At 36.9% G+C, this 22,036-nt stretch overlaps 3 protein-coding genes across 3 annotated transcripts; 1 reads left to right on the top strand and 2 right to left on the bottom strand.

Moving 5' to 3' along the window:
- Positions 1-326: 326 nt before the first annotated feature.
- LOC125208191 (thylakoid membrane protein TERC, chloroplastic-like) lies at positions 327-5,380 on the bottom strand. The gene is made up of 14 exons (XM_048107774.1): positions 5,060-5,380; positions 4,801-4,965; positions 4,239-4,378; positions 4,067-4,143; positions 3,549-3,636; positions 3,353-3,433; positions 3,148-3,204; positions 2,372-2,453; positions 1,876-1,925; positions 1,544-1,600; positions 1,375-1,453; positions 956-1,014; positions 686-743; positions 327-599 (listed from the first exon to the last, which is right to left on the bottom strand). Exons 1-14 carry the CDS (start codon positions 5,202-5,204, stop codon positions 493-495), a joined length of 1,245 nt encoding a protein of 414 aa, XP_047963731.1. The 5' UTR covers positions 5,205-5,380; the 3' UTR covers positions 327-492.
- A 3,944-nt stretch (positions 5,381-9,324) lies between these two features.
- Positions 9,325-13,597, top strand: LOC125205254 (pre-mRNA-splicing factor SLU7-like). Its single transcript, XM_048104084.1, has 10 exons — positions 9,325-9,484; positions 9,806-9,969; positions 10,065-10,177; positions 10,492-10,905; positions 11,084-11,219; positions 11,313-11,612; positions 12,213-12,429; positions 12,995-13,098; positions 13,223-13,291; positions 13,377-13,597. Exons 1-10 carry the CDS (start codon positions 9,469-9,471, stop codon positions 13,452-13,454), a joined length of 1,611 nt encoding a protein of 536 aa, XP_047960041.1. The 5' UTR covers positions 9,325-9,468; the 3' UTR covers positions 13,455-13,597.
- A 2,555-nt stretch (positions 13,598-16,152) lies between these two features.
- LOC125204729 lies at positions 16,153-17,003 on the bottom strand. Its single transcript, XM_048103441.1, has 2 exons — positions 16,688-17,003; positions 16,153-16,617 (listed from the first exon to the last, which is right to left on the bottom strand). The coding sequence occupies exons 1-2, from the start codon at positions 16,804-16,806 to the stop codon at positions 16,296-16,298; spliced, it is 441 nt and encodes a 146-aa protein (XP_047959398.1). The 5' UTR covers positions 16,807-17,003; the 3' UTR covers positions 16,153-16,295.
- Between the last annotated feature and the right edge of the window lie 5,033 nt (positions 17,004-22,036).

The raw sequence follows: 22,036 nt of genomic DNA, 5'->3' as shown, positions 1-22,036 counted from the left end.
CTTGAAAGTGTGCAAGTGTATGGGCAAAATGGTGAAAGTGTGAACATTCGTTATAATGAGGTTCAATGCAACTATAATTTAAATAACAATCTCAACTGTAATCACTGCGTCATTCAATCAAATTATGTTCCGAACCTTGAAAGTTAAAAGGTCTGAGATTAATAATTGACGTGTTAGGGCAATTTTGAGTGTGGTTTGAATTGAGTTGTGGCATTTTTGTGCAAGACTTGTGTGCATAGAAGTAAATAATGAATTTAAAGAGGTGCAATTAATGAATAAATCCATAAAAAAGTCCTACTTTCTCTCCCCAAAAGACTTGCAACGAATAAGTATAAAGCGTTATAAAGCAATTGCATTAAATTCTGGCCTGGAGCTTTATTTCGTGATATCATTATTCAAATAAGAATACATATTTAGTTGGTCGACAGAAGAAGTTATTATAATCACGTAATGAAAGAGTCAATGGCGGGTAGTGAGTTCATCATCGGCTTCTCACTCTGTCGTTTCCGAGTCTGACTTCTTCAGTAAACTCAGCAAGACGCCACTCGTGAGAGATGTGGCAACCAGTCCCAGGGAAACCTCAGTAGATATATGCAAACCTGGAGAGAAGTCGGAATGAAATACATACATTAAACGAGACTACAGATATTCATGAGCTGAGCTTATTTCAATAGTAAACACTCACCAAAGAATTCTAGTATCATTTTGCACCCGATGAATCCTAAAACCACCCCAATAGCAGGCTGATTGGCAGAAATTTGGCAATGACATTAGTACGTAATAAAAGTAGCTTATGAAGACCAAATGTCATGTTATAAACTTTCGATCATATCAAAAAAATGGTACTCGTAACAAAAACTAAACCTATGACCGTGGAGTGAAATGGAGTGTACAGCCTCAAAGGTTCAAACCATGATAAACAACCTAATCTTAAACCAAGAAAGCAAAAATTCACCTGCAAATACTCCAAATCTGCCATGCCTTCTGAGATGAGTGTATAATAGGACCTTAAGCCTACAAGCCAAACAAAATTCTGATGAAGTTAGTTCCTGTCCAGAACCGTTGCACATCAAACCAGGTTCGTATGCCAGTTAGTCCAGGAAAAAGTTATCATGGTTATTTCAAAAAACGACATCTAAACTAATTTATTTTTAATGTCATCCAACCTTTTAGGATTCCATCTAAAACTTGTATAGCTTAATTTTAAGATTCAATACTACTATAACTTAAAGTTTCATATTTCTTACTTTCAGGTTTCAAAAAACTACCTCAAATTCCTGGTTTAATCAACATAGACAATAATGCCTTAACATGATAATTTTTTTTAATACAACTGCACACAATAAGGAAGGGACACAGACGGACAAGTAGTACCTAATATGGCAAAGAAGTTAGATGAAAAAACTATGAAGGGATCGCGGGTGACACCAAAAACTGCTGGTATAGAGTCCACCTGACAAGAAAAAAAATATGACAATGAAACACCAGTGATCTTTTAGCTTCCAAATGTGCATTTCGGATAGTTGAGGAATAGGACACCTACAGCAAATGCAATGTCGCTGAGTTCAATAACTGCTACTGTCAGAAGCAAAGGTGTAGCCTGTCCAAAATGTTTGACTCCTGTTAGAAACGAAGCTAGAAATCAATTTCTTAAAGAATTTATGTGCATGGGATGCTGAAAACGTGAAACACATAATACAGCTTTTAGGTCCCATTTGCAACTGTTGGAATTTGGAGATATTCAGGAGAGAGTCCAGGGACTTAATTGAAATTAGAAAAGGCTTGTGCCCAAAATTTCATGCATCAAGTGGAGAAATGTCTCAACATGAGGTGAGGTCACATTAGTTACAGTGAGATGGTGAATTGAGAACATACTTTCCAGATGCCATCCTGGATAGTAAAAAATCGATTTCCATCATAGTCAGCTGCAGATTAGACATGTGGAAGGAGTAAGAGTTATTAACTCATTAAAATAAAAGAAATCATAGATGGTGCTAGGCAGTGTTCAGCTGCCAAACAAGAACAAGATGAGGGGGGTGGGGGCAGGTTGTATGATGGGATCAGAACCAAATGCCAGTAGTGAGCTATGAGTTAAGTTTCTAGATGATATGGGGTAAGCAAAGCCATAAACAGACATAAATTAATGATATGATATCAAGCTCCAAATCAAGCACTAACCTACACTTCTATAAAAATATAATCAAATTTTACACCATGCCAAAACAGGAAAAAAATAAAAATGAAAAAGGATCTTCACGCAAGCACTCCCAGAAATGTATAAGGTGAGCTCGGGAATCAGGCATGTGCCTGGTGCTTTTACGACAAATAATTTTCCAGAAGAATAGGAAGGAAGGTGGATGAGGAACATTACAAGTTACAGGGATGAACTTCTTGCATGTCTTCACAATGATATTATCTGAAAGATCGCTATCTTCATCATCCTCACCAAATAGCTGAAAAGATAAATATAACCAGAATAAGAGAGCAGCACCAAGAAAACCTAATAAGTGACTGTCAAGTTAATAATATAAGCAATCAAAAGATATATGATTAAGCATAGGAACCGTTCTACAACATGCTAGTAATGCAGGAATGCAGCAGATAGGCAATCACATATATCCACAGAAAATGAAATCTAATTTCATGCTATTCATGGAATGTAGCGGATATTTGTTTTAGTTGCAATGGTTCCAGGGAGGGCATAGAGTGGCCACTGCGCATGGTCAAACAACAAATGTATATATCCATCAAGTCGATTAGACCCATCTTGCTGCAGCTACCTGATATCGCTGAGAATCAGGGGGATTCCAAAAGAAACTTAAAGTTGTATGGCAGCATGATAAGATATTATCCTATGATTTTTACTGAGACACAGGACAATAGAACTTCACAATTTGTGGAGAAAGTCTTTCTGAATTTCATTCAAAGGTATCAAAAGGTGAAAGAATTAGGCTAGACTACCAGAGAAGGTAATAAGGAAGTTCTCTTCACGGCAGCCTCCAAATGATATGATTCAAATCCATCTATGTGCATAATTATATTCAAATGCAATCTCTGATTGCTAATCAGTTTTGGAACAATTTTTGGAAAGAGAAAAAAACATGAATACTGACACAATGGTGGTCCATGAACCAGAGCGGATGGTACCTTGAATGAGGAATAGAGGAGTATTGCTGCCAGAAATAGATTTACAGCTTCAAATCTCTAAAAGACAAGAGAAAGCAACTCAATAATTAGAAGAAAGCAGAAGAAATTTTTTTTGAATGGCATTGAAGATAGAGATACTGATACATTATTCATGCATTTAGTCCTCTAATTTTAGCAAGCATATACACTGAAGTTTACAACTGACCTGAAGTGTTGCTGTCCCAAGAAGTATCAATGACAATCGGAAGATTACAGCACCAGCAATACCATAAGAAAGCACGCGGTTCTATTTTCAGTAAGCATATTGAACCATCAACCAACACAAAACCAGGTAAGTATGCTACATCCAATTATCTTCTAAAGAAAAGGTCAAATGTCTTAATAGGACTATGGTGCTAGACCTGATAATTGATCGGCACTCTGAAATACTTGAATATTAGGACAAATACAAACAGATTATCCACAGATAAACTCTGCTCCAGTAGATACCTAAACATAGTCAAGCATTAAGTCATCAACAGAAATGCAAAAACACAATACAGCATTTGTGCACGGGAAATTATACTCAAACACTGAGGACATTAAAAAATTATCATGTGTCATCCTTCTGAAAGATTAAAACAACCCAGCTGTAAAAGAAAAAAACATACAGAAGATGAAATGTAATTATGAAACAAGTATGAGAAGAATAAGTTAATAAAATATTTCAATTGTATATGAGCTTGTGCACGGAGATAATTGAACTTTCAGCTACTCCATATAAGCCAAATTCTCTGATAACAAGGCCATGTTTGGAGCATATGTAAAACAGAATATAGATTACCAAAAGGGAACAATATTAATGTTTATTACTGCCCATGTGAAGAACTTGCATAGAACCAAAAGAACAGGTGTGCCACTAGAAGGTCAGTAATCATACCCAGCAAAAAACTCAGATGCCTTTCCAACTCCATCTTTCAAACCAACACCAACACCAAATACCACAGCCGAGAACACCTACAACAAAGGTTACTAAATAGACTTCAATTCACCTTATTCACGGATATAAGTCAACTTAAGCATAGCCAGAATTACAGTCAGGAAACACATACACACAAGCCCACAGTTCTTAGAGATGAAGCATAATCAGTCCTCAAAATCGTTTCTTCAGCATCAGCACGGGAGACATCATCACATGAATCCTCACGGTCACCCATGCCATTGGATGACTGATATCTAGATACATCATGAGCTGCAATATACGGGACCAATTTCAGTTAAAAAATAACAAATCAGCATAATCGTCTATGCATGCACTTCCACACATGAAAGCTGCAAAATTTTACAACCTATTGTCTTTCAGTCTGTAATTAAGATCCACAAGATATTGCATCAAGCAAAGCCACCATAAATGATGCAAAGTACAGTAATCGGGACACTTTTATATGCAAAAAACTCTCAATGAGCAGATCAACACACATACACATAACAAAAAGATGCGTATAATCATTTTTCTCCAGCCAGTTCTAATTTTAGAACAAAATTGAATCACTATTAAGTATTCAGACAGATTAACAACATGATGCTGCATATATATACTAGTATAAGAGAAACTAAATTCATCTCGGAAAGCAGATCAACACACACATACACAGAAAACTCCCGAAAGTTCACCTGTATCATCTCGCGAAATAGAAGCTTTCTCCTCATGCTCGGTCTTCCTTGCACAAGTAATTGTCGAATATTTTTTCGCATTAAGTCTTCTTGGGGCCTTGCTGCTCAGAACACCTTCTGAGATCGCTGATGTTAAATGGTACTTTCCACCACAACAACATCCACCTGAAATTATTCCAATAGAACAGGTAAAAGTCACCAACAACATCCAATGTGACAGAGAATCATTTCACATAAAAATGCATGCTTGAGATTAAACCTGAGAAATGGGGGCGAGAGCGTCGAAGAATAAACCTACTGGCGACGTTCTTAGGGCAATTGACTGGGGATGATTTAAGCAGATTGAAATCCAAATTAAAATGGATTTGGATTGAACTGGTGTGCATTGTGGAAGCCAATTTCATGGCTCGAAAATTCGTTCCTCTTTTTTCTTTATTTTTTTTCTGCAGTTAGAGTGAAGAACAGAAGTGTGGTGTTGTGGAGGTGAGGCTATGATGGAATGGGATGCCTCTGATCCCACACTGCGCCCGCCAATGAGCTAGACAACTAGTTGATTTTCCACCACAGTCCACTGTGATGCACCACACACTGCTAGATTTATGTTAGATTATGTATTTAGGCCGAACATGACAAATTTATCCCTAGGGTTTGGTGTTATTATCCGAAAAGGATCTCTGCTCCACTCCTCATCCACCTCGCACAATCAAATAAAATAATATTATAACTATGAGCAATTTTAATAAGTGTAGATGGATTATTTTATTTGATTGTGAGAGATGGATAAGAAGTGGAGCAGGAGATCCTCTCCGGTTATTACCACCCTGTCCTAACAAAAAACAAAACTCACTCTAATTTTAGTTGTGCCGTCGAGATCTATTTTCACACCTACTAAAAAAAGCGAGTAACGAAGATGGAAGCACAATGTCTGCAATTTGGTGGTGCAAGAGTGTGGATTCCGTGAATTCTGCTAACCGGTGTTCATCTTTCAAGCTTTGACAAAAACTTTGAGACATAATCTTTTAACGATTTGATGAAAACAAGTATACTAAACAATGTGATAAATCGAGTAAGCTAACACTTCTAAGTTACATATCAGATGTTTATTGACATGTAGACAAGTGATGTGTAACTTCAGTTGCTAGTTGCTACGTTAATGTTTCTATCGCGGGTTTTTTTTTTCTGAAAAATTTTATCACAAAAAAATGACAACTACCTAAATAGTTGTACTACTACATTTTTTAGTAAGAGCATCGGGCGGGCTATCGTCCTCCACTGCAGCCCCACGCCATATGCGATCTCCTTCCTCCGCGCCCTATGCATCGTCCGCGGACGATGAACTATTTTTTGCATCCTTCGGCCTATCCTCCTCCCCATTGTGGGGGTAAGGAGGATAGGTCCGGACGATGCACACATTTTCTTTTTTTTTTCTTTTTTTTTAATGTTCTTCTATATATATCACTAATTTTTATACTTCATTTCATACATTTCACTCCACTCTCTTCCTCGTCTCAAATTCTTTCTAAATTCAATAATGATTTCCGACAATTTTCCATATTTGCAAGCATAAAATATAAAAAATAAATAATAAATACTGACAATAAGATTTGCCTTTAATTTGTAGTGTTTTTATATTTATTCTTGCTAATTGATATATTTGTAGACATAAAAAATAAAATAAAAATATAAAATAGAAGTTAAAATTATAGAACGAGCTATAGGGCGTCCCATTGCATGGAGATGGGATGGAAGATAAAATATTGATGTGGCGGAGGATAGGGTGTCATCCTATAGGGCGGGCTATAGGACGCCCCATTGCGTATGCTCTAAACACCTCAAACAATGTGACACAATCTACTATTGATCATGTAATCATCATTCGTCTTTAAAGTTAATACTTTCTCCTTGTTATTCAAAGTGACTCATTATTAAGATAAAAACATCATTTTCTCTACTTTATTATCTCCATTTAACTAATAATTAAAGTACTGCATAAAATACGGTGTTGAATATGAAATTCTTTATTTAGAAGTATTACTATATTCCACTTTAGTGATATACTAAGAACTCAATGGTCATAGCTTAAGAGTATCTCCAACTATTTATACTAAACTCAAACTCATTTGAATGCAAATGTCATATTAAATTTTTACTTCAACCATTTATACTAAATTCAAACTTAATTATTTTTTATATTATATTTTTTTTATTCACAAAATTTGAAAAATTTTTAAGTTTTGATTTAGTATAAATTCAAGATAATTTTTTTTTTTGAAAAAAAAAACCAAAATGAGATTGATTTTAAAGGATCCAAGTAACACTATCTCTTTATCCGCCTCTTAACCGCTCCCACTTCTTTACTATTCATGGGGTCCACTGCATTTTCTTCACCATCTCCTTAACTAAGAGACAAGACTCAGATCCCTCCATCTCTTAACCATCTCTTAACCATTCATTCAATTTCATTTTTTATTTTGAATTCCAACAAATTCAATTAATAAAAGGCCAGGATTTTCATTTTTGAGAGGTCCGCCATCGTGACGACTAGGTACATGGACATTAGGGTGTGCGAGCCCGTGCCCGTGCCGGAGCCCGAGCCCGAGCCCGCCTGGCTTGGTCCGCCGCGGCCCATCCCTCTCGCTCTCGCTCTCCCCCTAGCTCTAGCCGCCTTCGCCGCCTTGGTCCCTTGCGGCCGGCGTCGTGCACCGGAAGAAGACCCCCCTGCATCATCGGTTGGCGTGCCCTCACGTGAGGTGTTGCCTTCGCCGCCATCACTAGACGAGTCGAGTAGTGGCCACGCACCGTGCGCTTCATGCGTTCCCGAGCCCGAGGCCGACTTCGACATCGCCAGCCCACCTGTAAAGGTGGTGGACTTGCGACCAAACATCGACAAGCTTGAAATCTTTGCCGACGTCGTCTTTGAAGACCCGCAACGCCGCTCTCAGAATGTCGGCTCCACTGGCTCCGCTCTGATAATTCGCCTCTTCTCCCCTGTATATCGCGCAAAATTTTTTGACATCTTTGTCCGTTCGGTCCCAATGACTGCGGAGCATCTTCACGTTGCGGCGAACGGTAGTCGTCGGCCTTCGGGCGTTGTAAAGGTCGGTGACTTTTTCCCAAAAGCACTTGTGGGTTTGTTGATTCCCAGACGACGAGGATCGTACGAGACAGCTGATCAGCGTCGTACAAAGCCAACGTCTCGGCTTGCAGGCATGTATGCATGCCGGCCCTGCCGTCTCCACCAACCTCTGCAGCCGCTGCCTCCTCTTCCTCCTCGGCATTGACGCCTTGAGGGCGAGGTTGATCTGCCCGGAGCCGGGCCGAGGAGCCGGAGCCTCACGCAAGTGGCCGGTCGGGCAAAGTGCGTTCGAGCGCGCCCGAAAATTCTCCGGAATTTGGGATAATCCCGGCGATTGCCGTACCTCTTGGGGGGAGGGACGATAGTATGCATCCACCTCAAAATGTGGTGTTTGGTACGCCGGCGGGGTGGTCGAGCCTTGGGTGCCCGGCGACGAACCGGGGAGTACCCAAAAAGTTGTACATGCTCGCCCAATCGTCGAACGAGTTCAAGTCGAACCCAACGGAGCCGCCGCCTGCCGAGCCGCAGACGCCGCACATGGCTGGAGTTTCCATCGTCGGACATTTTTTCAACAATTTGAGAGTAGTGTTTGTGTGTAAAATGGAAGAGGAATGAGGAATGAAAGTTGTGTTTGTGTGTAAAATGGTGAATGGAGTGTGGAGTATATTTATAGAAGAATAAAAAATAAAAAAAAAATTGAAAAATTCGACCGTTTGGTCCCCAACGGTCATTTGACCGTTTGATTTTTTTTTTAATTAAATTCGATTTTTTCGAATTTATAAAAAAAAAAAAAATTATTACGTCATAAATACGACGCCCACTCGCGGCCCGGCGAGTGGGCGTCACTCAACGTGGCGCGCGCGTCGTCTCGCCAGCTCGAGGCCGGCCTCGCCGTGTCGCGTCGCGCGACGAGATGTCTCGTCTCGTCGAGACGAGACGAGCCTCGCAACGCTGACTCGATGCTGGCTCGTCTCGTCGAGACGAGACCGAGCCAAAATCGAGCCCGCGTTGCGGATGCTCTAATGCTTTAACTTTCTCTAGATTATGACTCTATGACTATATATATAATAGAAATTAGACAAATAGACACTATTTAATTTTAAAATAAATAAATTTTTGGCATAAATCTATATGTGGTAAAATAAATTTTTCCCTAGATTTACCCTACGGCCATATGTCATATACTAAATAAAAATATTTATCACAAATACATAATTAATCGGGTTTAATTGGGTATTAATCGGATACCCTAATACGGGTTTCGGGTATATCCGATCAATTTAGTTAGTATTTAAGTATACCGATCGGATATAGAAGAATAACTTTCGACTTTATATTTAATATTTGTATTTATTTAGTTAGTATTTAAGTGTAAATCAAATTAATTGGGAAAAAGCTTGAATTAGGGGCAATTCTAATTGCTGAAGTCGGTGGATAAGTTTATTCACGAAAACGAAATTAATAGAATTGAGAACTCTGGATTCCCGTTACTCCTCTTCTCTAAATTCCCCAAATTCTCTGTGATCCTCATCCAAGTTCCTGCTAGGGTTCCACAATTCAATTAAGTTCGTTCCCAATTCGCTCTCTAAATCATGGCGACTGCGTCAGGTACATCCCGCACTTTCTAATATTAATTCATCACCATGTCGTAATTTTTCTCTCTGTATTACATCGATCGATTGTTCCCCCATCTTTTGCTATTCGATTGTTTGTTTAACCGGAAATAAATACACGAACTCCATCGATTTTCCGTAAGTGACCTGTGATGACGATCAAGTTCATGCATTTTGGTCTTCGAATGCTTGTTCCTTCAATTATTGGGGCATCTAGATTTAGCCCATCTTTCCAGGATTACTCGTCATTGTTTTTTTTCAAATTTTCCCTATTGGATTTGTTGTTAATGTTGTTTTTTGGATTTTGGGATCACAGTGGCCTTTAAGTCAAGGGAGGATCACCGAAAGCAACTTGAACTAGAAGAGGCCCGTAAGGCTGGGCTCGCGCCGGCTGAAGTGGATGAAGATGGAAAGGAAATCAATCCTCACATTCCCCAGTATATGTCTTCTGCGCCTTGGTATCTCAATGCGGAGAGACCGGTATGTCCTGTGATCATGTGCTGTTGTTCTATTTTGTTGTACTCGGCAGAGTGGTTTCATGGAGTGCTCATTGTTTAGCTTCTTTTCATCTTCAGAGTTTGAAGCATCAAAGGAAGTGGAAATCTGATCCAAATTATACCAAGTCGTGGTATGACAGAGGTGCAAAGACTTTTCAAGCTGAAAAATTCAGGAAGGGTGCTTGTGAAAAGTAAGTGAAACGAAGTGTCCATTTGTATTCTCTGAGATAGTTACTGAAAATATTGTTATAGTCTAAAAACTGGAATTCCATGTTGAACCTTGTGTTCTTAGGTTTTTTGTATGTCCACTTTTTAGTTACAAATATCACAATGCCATTTTAGACTTTGCCACTATAGATAGGAACGGAAACCATGGATTGCTGTTTTTATGATTGTGATGGGGAACACCAAATAAGCATGTATTACAAGTTTAATTTTACTGGTGACTGTATTTTTAGATCAAATTTAATGTTATGCTGGTTCTGAGCTTTCATGCTTGCTGCAGCTGTGGGGCTTTAACACACGACAAGAAGGCTTGTGTGGAAAGACCACGAAAATTAGGAGCCAAATGGACAGGCAAGCATATTGCCCCAGATGAGAAGATAGAGACCTTTGAGCTTGATTATGATGGGAAGAGAGATCGATGGAATGGATATGATGCTGCATCTTATAAACATGTTATTCAGAGATATGAAGCCAAGGACGAAGCAAGAAGCAAATATTTGAAGGATGAACAGCTCAAGAAGTTGGAGGAGAAAAATAATAATCAAAACAAAGAAGACGGTGTTAGTGATGATGAGGATAATGAAGACAATCTAAAAGTTGATGAGGCCAAGGTTGATGAGAGCAAGCAAATGGACTTTGCAAAGGTTGAGAAGCGTGTGCGTACTACAGGTGGTGGTAGCACAGGAACTGTCAGGTATATATGTGTATTCTTTCGTCCACCACCACATATATGCATCTACTCCGCAGAAACATATCTACTCTCACATTATTCTTGATGAGATGAAACTAGAATGTTCTTGGAAATAACTGTTTTCAAGCACTTTGAAGCTTAAATTGAAAATTATACCTGATTATCATTCTCTTGTTATCAGGAATTTACGTATTAGAGAGGATACTGCAAAATATCTTCTCAATCTTGATGTTAACTCTGCCCACTATGACCCCAAGACCCGTTCTATGCGTGAGGACCCTCTTCCAGACATGGATCCAAATGAGAAGTTCTATGCTGTAAGTTTACTTATCCATGCTAGTTGTTATGGCTACTATAGCTCTTGCATGATGATTCTTGCTCACACAATTTGCAACCTATGGAAATTATAGGGAGACAACCAGAATAGAGTTAGTGGTCAAGCTTTGGAGTTCAAACAGCTGAATGTTCATGCTTGGGAGGCATTTGACAAGGGTCATGATGTTCATATGCAAGCTGCTCCTTCACAAGCCGAGTTGCTTTATAAAAATTTCAAGATCAACAAGGAGAAGTTAAAGTCCCATACTAAAGATAAAATCATGGAGAAGTATGGTAATGCTGCTGCTGGCGAAGTACTTCCACGAGAACTTTTACTGGGCCAAAGCGAGCGGGAGGTTGAATATGATCGTGCGGGTAGGGTCATAAAAGGCCAGGTATGGACCAACTGTGCCTCTCTCTCCTTGATAAGATGTTGTTGACTTGTTGCCATCTCTTTTCTCCCTGAAATGCTTCCATGTCTCTGTAGTTTTCTCTGACATTCAGAAATTGTAACTGCTCATGTCATGTGATACTTTAATGCATAGTTATTTTCCAAAATGTTGTGTTAGTCTAACAGTGGTGCAAAAGTTTTCCAAAATGTTGTGTTAGTCTAACAGTGGTGCAAAAGTGTGCATCTGTCACACTGCTCCCAAAATGCTGCTGTTTCATTAGATTCTTGGAAATATTTGTGAATTCTTTTTTTACAGTAATGATGATCCAATGTGTGTTTTTCCCTTTGTATTTCCTGCATGTGCCTTCGACTAGAATTTCATCTGGCAGTCATTATATGTTTGTTGTGTTCCACTTGGATTTCTATTTCGTAGACACTTCTTATTGTGACTGCATATCGAGAGAGATAAAAGTGAATTGAGTAGTATGAAATTTCTGTGTTGCCCCCATACTTAGCCTGCAGAAAATTTTATGTGCACTTTGTTTACTGTCTTGGTATACATTTCGCGAGTGGAAATGACACGTTGATTGCATGATATTTGCAGGAGATGGCTCTTCCAAAGAGCAAGTATGAAGAAGATGTTTACATAAACAACCACACAACTGTTTGGGGCTCATGGTGGAAAGATCATCAATGGGGTTACAAATGTTGCCACCAGACAGTAAGGAACAGTTATTGTACTGGTGCTGCTGGTATTGAGGCTGCTGAAGCTTCAGCAGACCTTATGAAAGCTAATATAGCTCGTAAGGAGGCTACTGAAGGTAATAACGTCGATGTTGATTACTGCATTAAGCTATTTGAATGTTGTCATAATCTGAGATGGAGTTACATATTACACAACCTTGTTTAGAGTAACTCTTTACTCAAAACAATTAATGCCTGCTTCAATATTCAATGTGTAGCTGCCTAAAATTTTGCAAGCAAAATTGTTCAAGTGATAAGTTCTTTTGAAGTGTTAAAATGCAATTTAAATGTTACCCCTTATGCAACAATTACTCTATTTCCTACAAAATTATACCACTTCCCGTTTTAGATCATGGCCCCACAGTCTTCTTTATCATTTAACCTTATGAATACCTCTTATTTACCAAAAATCACATATTTACTGCATAGTGGGACCCTTGGTTATTACCCTTTTCCACTCAAAACATATACTACATACCATTTTCTCAAAACCAGTGAGTATTTCTCATTAAATCTATCTAACGTACTAGAGAAAGTGAGTTCTTTACAGCGAAGAAGTTAGCTATTGCACAGACTACTTTGTACGTCTAGAATCATGTATATAGATTGCAGCGTATCTGATAGTTTATTTTTTGAAAGCAGAAGCACCTGCAGCAGCCGAGGAGAAAAGAATGGCTACATGGGGATCAGAGGTACCTGACGATCTGGTTCTAGACCAGAAAAGACTTAGTGAGGCACTTCAGAAGGTGAAATTCTTTAATTCAATATTGTTTTGTAACAGTCCAGTTCTTGAATCATTTTCTGTTGTGCTCTTCTTCTAGTAGTACCTTGTTATTTCATCGATGGTTGAAACTTTTTTTCTTATGATAGGAGGATGAACGGAAGAGAGAGGAGAGGGATGAAAGGAAACGGAAATACAACGTGAAGTGGAACGATGAGGTACTTAGACATATGCAATCAACTTTCTGTCAACTATAATAGTAATATATACTTCTTCCGGTTTTGACCTTTCTTCGCCGTTCAGGTTACACCTGAAGATATGGAAGCTTTCAGGATGAAGAGGGTCCATCACGATGATCCAATGAAGGATTTCCTGAATTAATTGGTGTTTGAAGAACACAAATCCAAACTTGGTTGCAAGCTGAAAGAATTGCAGTTTTAAGTTTTAGAGAGTGCTAACTTTGGTTCTTCGTTCTTGTACTTGCTTCATCTCTTGTTTTATGCAAATCAAAATGTTAACGGAGAGCTGCTGTTGTTGATCTGGAATAACTTGATGCAATTATGATACGCTATGATGAACTCTGTTGTAATGCTGGCTTCAAAATATCAATGTTTAATGGTAGGATACATATTGTGAAGAATGTTAATTATTATCTTTACACGGAATGATCTTGAGAATTTGGGTAGTGCAATACATAATTCTAAAGAATTGATGTCTCAATTTCCTGATATACTCCTGCAGAAATGCTAGCAAGAATTTATTTGCATTTCCTAGTTGCTAAAATGACAAAACCTAAGATAACAATGAAGGCTACAACTGGCGTGCCAGAGTTTCTTGCTGTCGCATCTCAGCCCGAAATCGAGCTATAAACTCGTCAGCCCTTGCATCAATCCCATCCATTTGTGGTGAATTAAGCACCATGGACTCCCACACATCATCACCATTTGTAGATGTTTCTTCCTTACTGGATTCTGGCCTGAGCACCAAGGACTCACACACATCATCACCATTAGTAGTTGTTTCTTCCTTACAGGATTCTAGCTCGCCACAGTCGTCGTTGCTGGTTGTCTGATTGGGGTTCTGGCTTTTGTTCAAGCTGCTGGAGGATGAAGGCTTGCTTGTTTGTCCGGGTGAAACAACATGCTCACTAACTAGAGAAACAGGTTGCACGAAGAGGTGGTCGACGAAGACAGGGGGTGGCCGCCTCTGGGAGTAGCAGTGATGGTTCTTGTGGTGTATGACAGTGTGTTTCTTGAACTTCTTGGGCTGAATGGAAAGGGTTGGCAAGGAAAGTTTCTTGGATGTTTTGTAGGATCTGTGTTTGTGCTTCTTGTTCAGCTTTGATCTGATGAGTTTGAGGGGCAGTTTGTTTGTTAAGACCTTCCACAACCTTCTGTGGGGCAGCAGCCTCTTCAAATTCAGACAGGACATTGCAGAGTTTTTTCCCAGAAAAGAATTAGAAGCGAAGGTGAAAGAGGGTGGTGATCATATGGTGAGGGGAGATCTTATATTTATAATGTGTGTGTGAGGGGAATCAGCATATCTTTGGACTTAAATCTTACGCTAACTAGTTGTGTTTCTAGATAAATGGGTTATGGGTAGAAGCAAATTAACTTGTAATTTAACTAATTTAGTTATGCAGGAGATTCGAATATCCTTTTTTGGAGAGTGGAGTCCACAAGGGCGGTAGTCGGTACCTTACCCTATAAGAAAAATGCTTCTGAGAAAACGAATCTCTGGTTTCATTTTATTACTATGATTGTTATGCTTTTTACAAAGTTGAATAGGATTCTTTCTTAGCTTACAACTTACGTGCGTTCATACGAGAAAAATCCATTTTTTTTTAAAGTTCAATGATATTAAGGGGTCAATATCCCTTCTTTTAATATGTGAATTGTTAACAGACTCGTATGTGGTGTCTTAATACTCAGTTTTAACTAATGATTCTTGAAATTTGATTTTTTCTGATATTCTTTGTTCTATTTTAACTCATGGTTGATATGGAATATTCAGAATAAAATAATCTTCTAAGATTTTGTGCCGCGTTGGGAGCTTGAGAAGAAAAAATTGATTTGACAATTAAGATCGTGGACAAAATGTTGGCACCAAAATTCTCACATTCCAACGGAGATTTGATTTTGGGTGAGAATTAATTGTTAATTTGATATATTGGTCCACTTTTTGAAACCTTACTATAGGTGAGTTTTTTTTCGGTTGATTGGATTTTTAAGTTGGTTTTATCCTAATTTTTAGTGTGACGACATTGTTAGCTTTTATGTGCCCGTTGGTTTCCTTGTGTTGCTGCCACTGAAGGAGTTTGTTTACTTGAATAACTTTTGCACTTTGTTTTGCCATTTCACAAACATATGCTCACCACTCATGATTTAAGCCTTTTACTATTTATCATATGAAGAATTAATTTCTCCCAAAATAAATGCGTTTAGTTAATGAGATAAGTAACTAATCCTATTTAATTAAGTTGTGTTGGCACAACGAATTAAATTAATTTATCCAAAACCAAACACATTTCTATTTACCTAAAGAAATTAATTGGCCTAAATTTAGTGTACACTGTAAAAAAAGTCGCAAAATAAGTACAAAAGGGATTTGGATTTGCAACACCATTGGAGGAATTTTCTACAACAAAAAGAAAATTTGCAAATATGGATGGTGATGATTTTAGAGGCATGCACTCCCTCCGCATTTTCTGCACCTCTCATAAATCACAATCAACTCTCTCCTCGCAACTATGATTATCACATGAACTTGCACTATTCCTTCAATATTCCTATAGTAAATGCACAATTATTTACTATACTAATTATTTACTATCTCAATCCAATCCAATATACAATTTCAATAATAAGGACTCATAATTAATGTGAGTCTCTGCTATATTAGAAGCTAATTAAAGTCGGGATGAAAAAAAGAAGTGGCCCCAATCCTAATCCAACACAAATTATGAGTATTCAAAAATTCTTCCAATTATCAATATCTATTCTGAAGCCTATTCAAAATGTCAGTAAAAAGTCAAGAAATACACTACCACCAGATCTCACCCTGTTTTCGTTGATGCATATGAAGAAATTATAATCCGATCTAAATCTTGTAGTAGTACTAAATCACAATGAAAAGAAAAAAGCAAATAATTACAGATAACAAAATCCAAACTATCGCTTTCAACACATCCTAATTTCATCTTTCCTATTTTTCGTTTATTTATCAAGCACAGTTGTGATTGGCTTGAAGAAACCTCTCCGCCAGAGCGGCGGCGGCAGCGTCGGAAACGAGAGCCTGAATGAGCAGCGTCTTGACCTCCCAGGCGGCGTAGGGATAGCCTTTTCTAGCGTAGGAGTTGAGCAGCGCCGCCGTGGACTCCTTGAGCAGCTGCGCGAAGACGTTTTCGTCGGTATTCCTGGCCGCCGCCTCCAGCAGCGTGAGGTCGGGGCGGAAGCGCTCCAAGGCCTGCGACCCGAAAACGTTGGACACGGTGGAGCTGTGGGGAACCATCTTGGGCCACAACTCGCTCCTGCTGCTCCAATACCTGCAATAAACAACCACTTTAATTTCAAGATCCAAACTTTGATTGTACAGAAATTAGGTCGTTAATTTACTGAGGAGTGCAGGTTCCTCTGGATCTTGTGTAGAGGAATCCGGGCCTGGGCAATGCCATTGATGAGGCGGCCAGGAAAATGATGGATGTGAGAACAAGGATTGGATTGTTGATAGGCATTGCTACACCAAAGAATGTTACTACATCTTTTTCATGGTTTTCCCAATAAGTGGATTTTGTGATGGAAATGGGGGTATGTGTTGTGTAACAGAGGAGGGAGGAGTAGTTGTGCACTGCTTCTATTTGTCTATTTGGATCACAATTGTGTGTAGGAAGAGAGAGAGAGAGCGTTGTGTCTGTCAGTCTATCTGTCTTCTTCCTCGTGAGGCGTGAGTGTGTGCTTTGTTTATTGTATTTTCAATACTTCTACTTAGGCCCGCTTATTCGGCCGGTTCCGGTTCTAACCGGACCGGTTGACCGATTAATCGGTTTTAAATTTTCATAAATTCAAGAACCGGAATCGGAATCGGAATCGATCGGTTCCGGTTTGGAACCGGCCGGTTAAGAATCGGTCGATTCCGGTTCCGAACCGGAACCGATATGTAATTTTAATCCGAATTTATTTATAATTTTAAATAGTTCAATACTAAAAAAATAATAATCCAACATCTAGAATTATAACAAATAATACCTAAAAATTAAAATAAATACACAAAATACAAACCAACAATACAATAATATTCATATATAGATAAGAGTGATGCCAAGTGTAGTAGGTCGGGTCGGACTAGTTTATGTTAGCAATTTTTTACTAATACAAAAATAGGAGTTCTAAACTTTAGCAATTTTTTTTTAAAAAATGAGTTTTAAAATTGAATTTCATTTTCCCTTTTTTGGCTAAACATAGTATTCATTGGAATTTCCAATACTAATTGGTATTGTTGTGACTATTTGGTTTATACCGGAACACTTAATAAATTATTCACAAATATGTTAAAATCGTATGTTAAATGAATTGTTACATAAATTTGTAATAAATATATCATATGAAATGATATTGTATTTGTACAAGTTCTTTTGAAAACTAAAAACAAACTTATGATGTTCTACTCATTGTAGTTAGTTCATAAAAAATGGATTAGGAAAATAATTATAGATTCAAAGTATCACAGATTAAAAATTTAAATCTAAAAATCACTCAATGTTTCAAACTATTTTACTTTAATTCAAAATTAATTCAATAAATTAGATTTTTAAGTATATTAAATTATAAAAAAATAAAATTGAATTATAATCCGGTTCCCGGTTAGGAACCGGTCGGTTCCGGTTCCGAACCGGAACCGATGTTATTTAAAAAGTTGGAACCGGTACCGGAACCGGAACCGGATCTTCCGGTTCCGGTTCCTCAATTAACCGGTAGGTTCCGGTTCCGATTCCGGTTAACCGAGAACCGGAGAACCGTTTAAGCACCCCTACTTCTACTTTTCTGCATTCTCCGATTTGAATCTTCTCGCTCATTTACGATTTTACCCCAAACCTCACTACGTTTTACAACACATACCTCATTTCATACCAGTAATTCGCATCCATTTTCATACCCAAATTTTCGTACCGCAGTCCACAGATATTGTTATCTCATCATTTCCCTTAATATATCTGTATTAAACTAAAAGGGACGCGTTAAAAAGACCACGCCTCTTAAAATAACACTATATAATTATTCATAACCAATCATTTGTATATGTGGACGAATAATAAGCTGTCATGTGGCAATATTGTTGAGTAACGTTTATAATATTATTGGATATGTGGTGTCACAGTGTCACTTTAAGAGGTATTATCATTTTAACACAAACTTAAACCACAGTATCAATAATTTCATACATCTACTTATATCGCAACTTAATTTTATTTCCTATTCTCCCTTCTCTATTTTTAGTCCACTTTTGCCATTTTTGTCTTCCCTTCATTTATTGTAACTTTCACTTTTTATTAATGTAAGTAGACTTCACGTTCCTTTACTCATTTTACTAATATTTTAATTATACAATCAATATATAAAAGTTGTATCCACATTTCATTAACTTTCTCAACCTATTTTTCTTTATATTTCTTAAAAGAGTGAACTTCAAAAATGGTCTCTGGACTATGGGTTTATCTCGCCCATAGTCCCTGAACTTTAAAAATATCGTCAGTAGTCCCTGGGTTTATCTCGAAATTGGTCCTTTTGGCTTTTTTTTTGTACGAAAATGCCTTTTTGAGGGGTTTTGAGGGTTTTGGGCAATATGGTCTTTTTACACTTTTAACATTTTAAATCTGATATTATTTCAGTTATGTACTAAATTTGATATTATTTCAAAATTATCATTCTTCTTCCATTATGTCATCCTTCACTTTGTTTTTTTATTTCAATATTATATTTAATTTTATAAAATTAAATTTTAAATTTTGATTTTTAAATATCAATAAAAAATTTAATTAAACTATTAATTCATGGACACTATAAATATTGATTAAAACAATTAATTTTTGTTATTTAATATGATATTCAGCTGAATTGAAGAAGTACACACAAATAATATTAATCATGATGGAAAAATAAGAGCCATTCTATTTAGCCTTCGTTCGGTTGTTATAATTGCTTGTGATTGAATATTATAAAGTTGACTAAAAATTTGATCCTACTAAAATTTTTATATAGGAGTATTTTTGTTGAAAATTACTAGTAAATTTTGATTGTTTTCAAATTAATAAACAAAAATTATATTAGTCTTACCTTAGATGTATATTTATTTCAGAATAAATCGTGTTATATGATATATTTATGATTAAAACTATTAAATATTGATTAAAACTAAGTCGTTGTCATATTGATTAAATATTATACACTTTCAAATATTGATTATGACTATTAATTTTTTTATTTAATAATTTTTGTAATTAAAAAAATTTATTGATATTTAAAAATTAAAATTTAAAATTTTGTGAAATTAAATCTAATATTGAAATAAAGAAACAAAGTGAAGAATGACAAAAGGGAAGAAGAATGATAATTTTGAAATAATATCAAATTTAGTATATAACTGAAATAATATCATATTTAAAATGTTAAAAGTGTAAAAAGACCAAATTGCCCAAACCTCCCAAAACCCCTCAAAAGGGCATTTTCGTACAAAAAAAAGTCAAAATGACCAATTTCGAGATAAACTCTTAGTCTAGGGACTACTGGCGATATTTTTAAAGTCCAGGGACTATGGACGAAATAAACCCATAGTCCAAGAACCATTTTTACAGTTCACTCTTCTCAAAATGCGTACCTAACAAAAGTAGATTAAAAATGAGGGAAGTAATATTTTCAGTTACTCCCATAATCCAACTTATAAGAATTAAAACAAATAATACTACTCTAAATAAAAATTTACTCAACCATAAAAATTACATTTATAGTAATAAGTGTTTCTTATTAAGTGATTCTCATTATATTTTTAAAATAATTTAATTATAGTATTAAAAAAACCAATCACAAATTTATGACCTAAAAATAAAAGTGCGAGTAACATAGAACTGAGAGAGTATATAATATGAATTGATAATGATAAACAAAGTACTAATGAATAATATATTATAATATTTACTCCTTCAGTCCACGAGTAGGTATCCTGTTTTTTTATTTTAGTCCGTCCATGTATAGGAATCACATTTCATAATTACTATAGTACTCATATAACTAAAAGAACGAGGGAGAGATCTAACATATAATTATAACTTATAAGTGAATGAAATTCTTGATCAATGGAGGAACGCCCTTTTTGTTCAATAAGATACCAAAGTGGATGATTGACTCATTCCATACTAGAAATAATCGCAGGAAATCCTTTGATAACGCGGATTCCTATTTCTCAATGATATTTGAGAGAAAAAAGAAAACTATGCCTTCGCCAGACGAATATTAAGGCGATCCTATTACAGGAATAGCCTCAGGACACCTGTTACAATTTTCACCGCCCAATAACTAATTTGGTCCCGAGGTAAGGAATAACCAGTTACGCCAAAAGATGCGGTCAATACTCCCAGAACCACACCTGTAACCTAAGTCCTTTAAATCCATCCAACCAAAAATCCTCCAATTCTCAAAGGAGAATAGAAGAAACGATACTTTCATACAATATCTTAATTGAATTCTATGTAATGATCAATAAATCAAATTCATAAGGGATTTACTTGTCTATGTATTGTTACATTCGATCTGTTAAGTCCCTACTTAACCTCGACGGTTCTGCCACGATGTCTTTAAAGCCTATACGCGATGGATAGACTCCTGTAACCATGACATATTTGCTTGTTTGAACATAATTTCTTTCCAAAACATTCAATGATGTGGATCTATTATAAAAAAAAATCATCCTTTCATCCAACATTAATTATTGACATTATAAAAAATAAAAAAAATAAAAAACTCTTTATGTATGACCAAATGATTTTTGCAACTGAATTTTGATTTTGAAAAATCAATTTTCACTGAGGGTGAAGCATCGACCAATTATTCACCGAGGAGGAAAAATCAATATTTGAATTTGAGTTTTATGCACCGGCTCTGAACCGGTAAAATACTGGCCACAAAACTATTAGTTTCAAGCCTAAAACCAGAACTGCCTTGACTTTTGTGAAAAGATTTTAGAAGCGTGAACACCTCTAGAGTTACAAAGTTGAGCTATTGTAGAGCTAAAATTGGATTTAAATTTGGAAGATGCGGTTTTTGAACCGTGGCTGTATCTATAACCACAAAAGTCGTGCTATTCCCTTGTTGATGATAATTTAAATAAAAGCTGACGGTAATTGGTGGGTGCACGTGACTAAAGTTCAAAATTGGTGATAGTCGTATGTTAATCACTGTAGCAACGTGGGGGGCTAAATCGAATGTGCATTTGAAATACATACGGAACTTACTGAAGTAGGCTGTGTCCAGTTGGATGCCATGCACTTCGCATTACGGTCAACGTGTCGCTGCGTCAAACTCAAGACTGTTAGCCAAATACTCCCTCCGTTTCAATAAATTTGAAACATTTGGTTTCTGGCACAGGATTTTATGCAAGTGTTGTTTTGTGAGTTAATGAAGAGAGAGGAAAAAGTAGAGAGAGTGATGTTTCCATTTTAGAAAAAATTTCATTTTTAGTAGGACAACCTAAAAAAAGGAAAACGTTGCATTTCTAATGGGACAGAGGGAGTATTGTAAACACTCATAGCCATAGCCCATCGGCATGATTCAAGAAATTTCTCCGAAAAAATAGCACCACGAACACGAATGCCTCCTCCGGAAAATCGCATCCACTTTTATAACTCATGATTACATATGTGAAGTTTAGACTGACCCCGCCGCCAATGGTACCTTGGTAATTACAAAACAAAAAAA

Source organism: Salvia hispanica, chromosome 2 (assembly GCF_023119035.1).
Source record: "Salvia hispanica cultivar TCC Black 2014 chromosome 2, UniMelb_Shisp_WGS_1.0, whole genome shotgun sequence".
Taxonomy (NCBI): Eukaryota; Viridiplantae; Streptophyta; class Magnoliopsida; order Lamiales; family Lamiaceae; genus Salvia; species Salvia hispanica.
The sequence above is the reverse complement of the archived record's forward strand: the minus strand, read 5'-3'. Positions and strand labels throughout refer to the sequence as shown.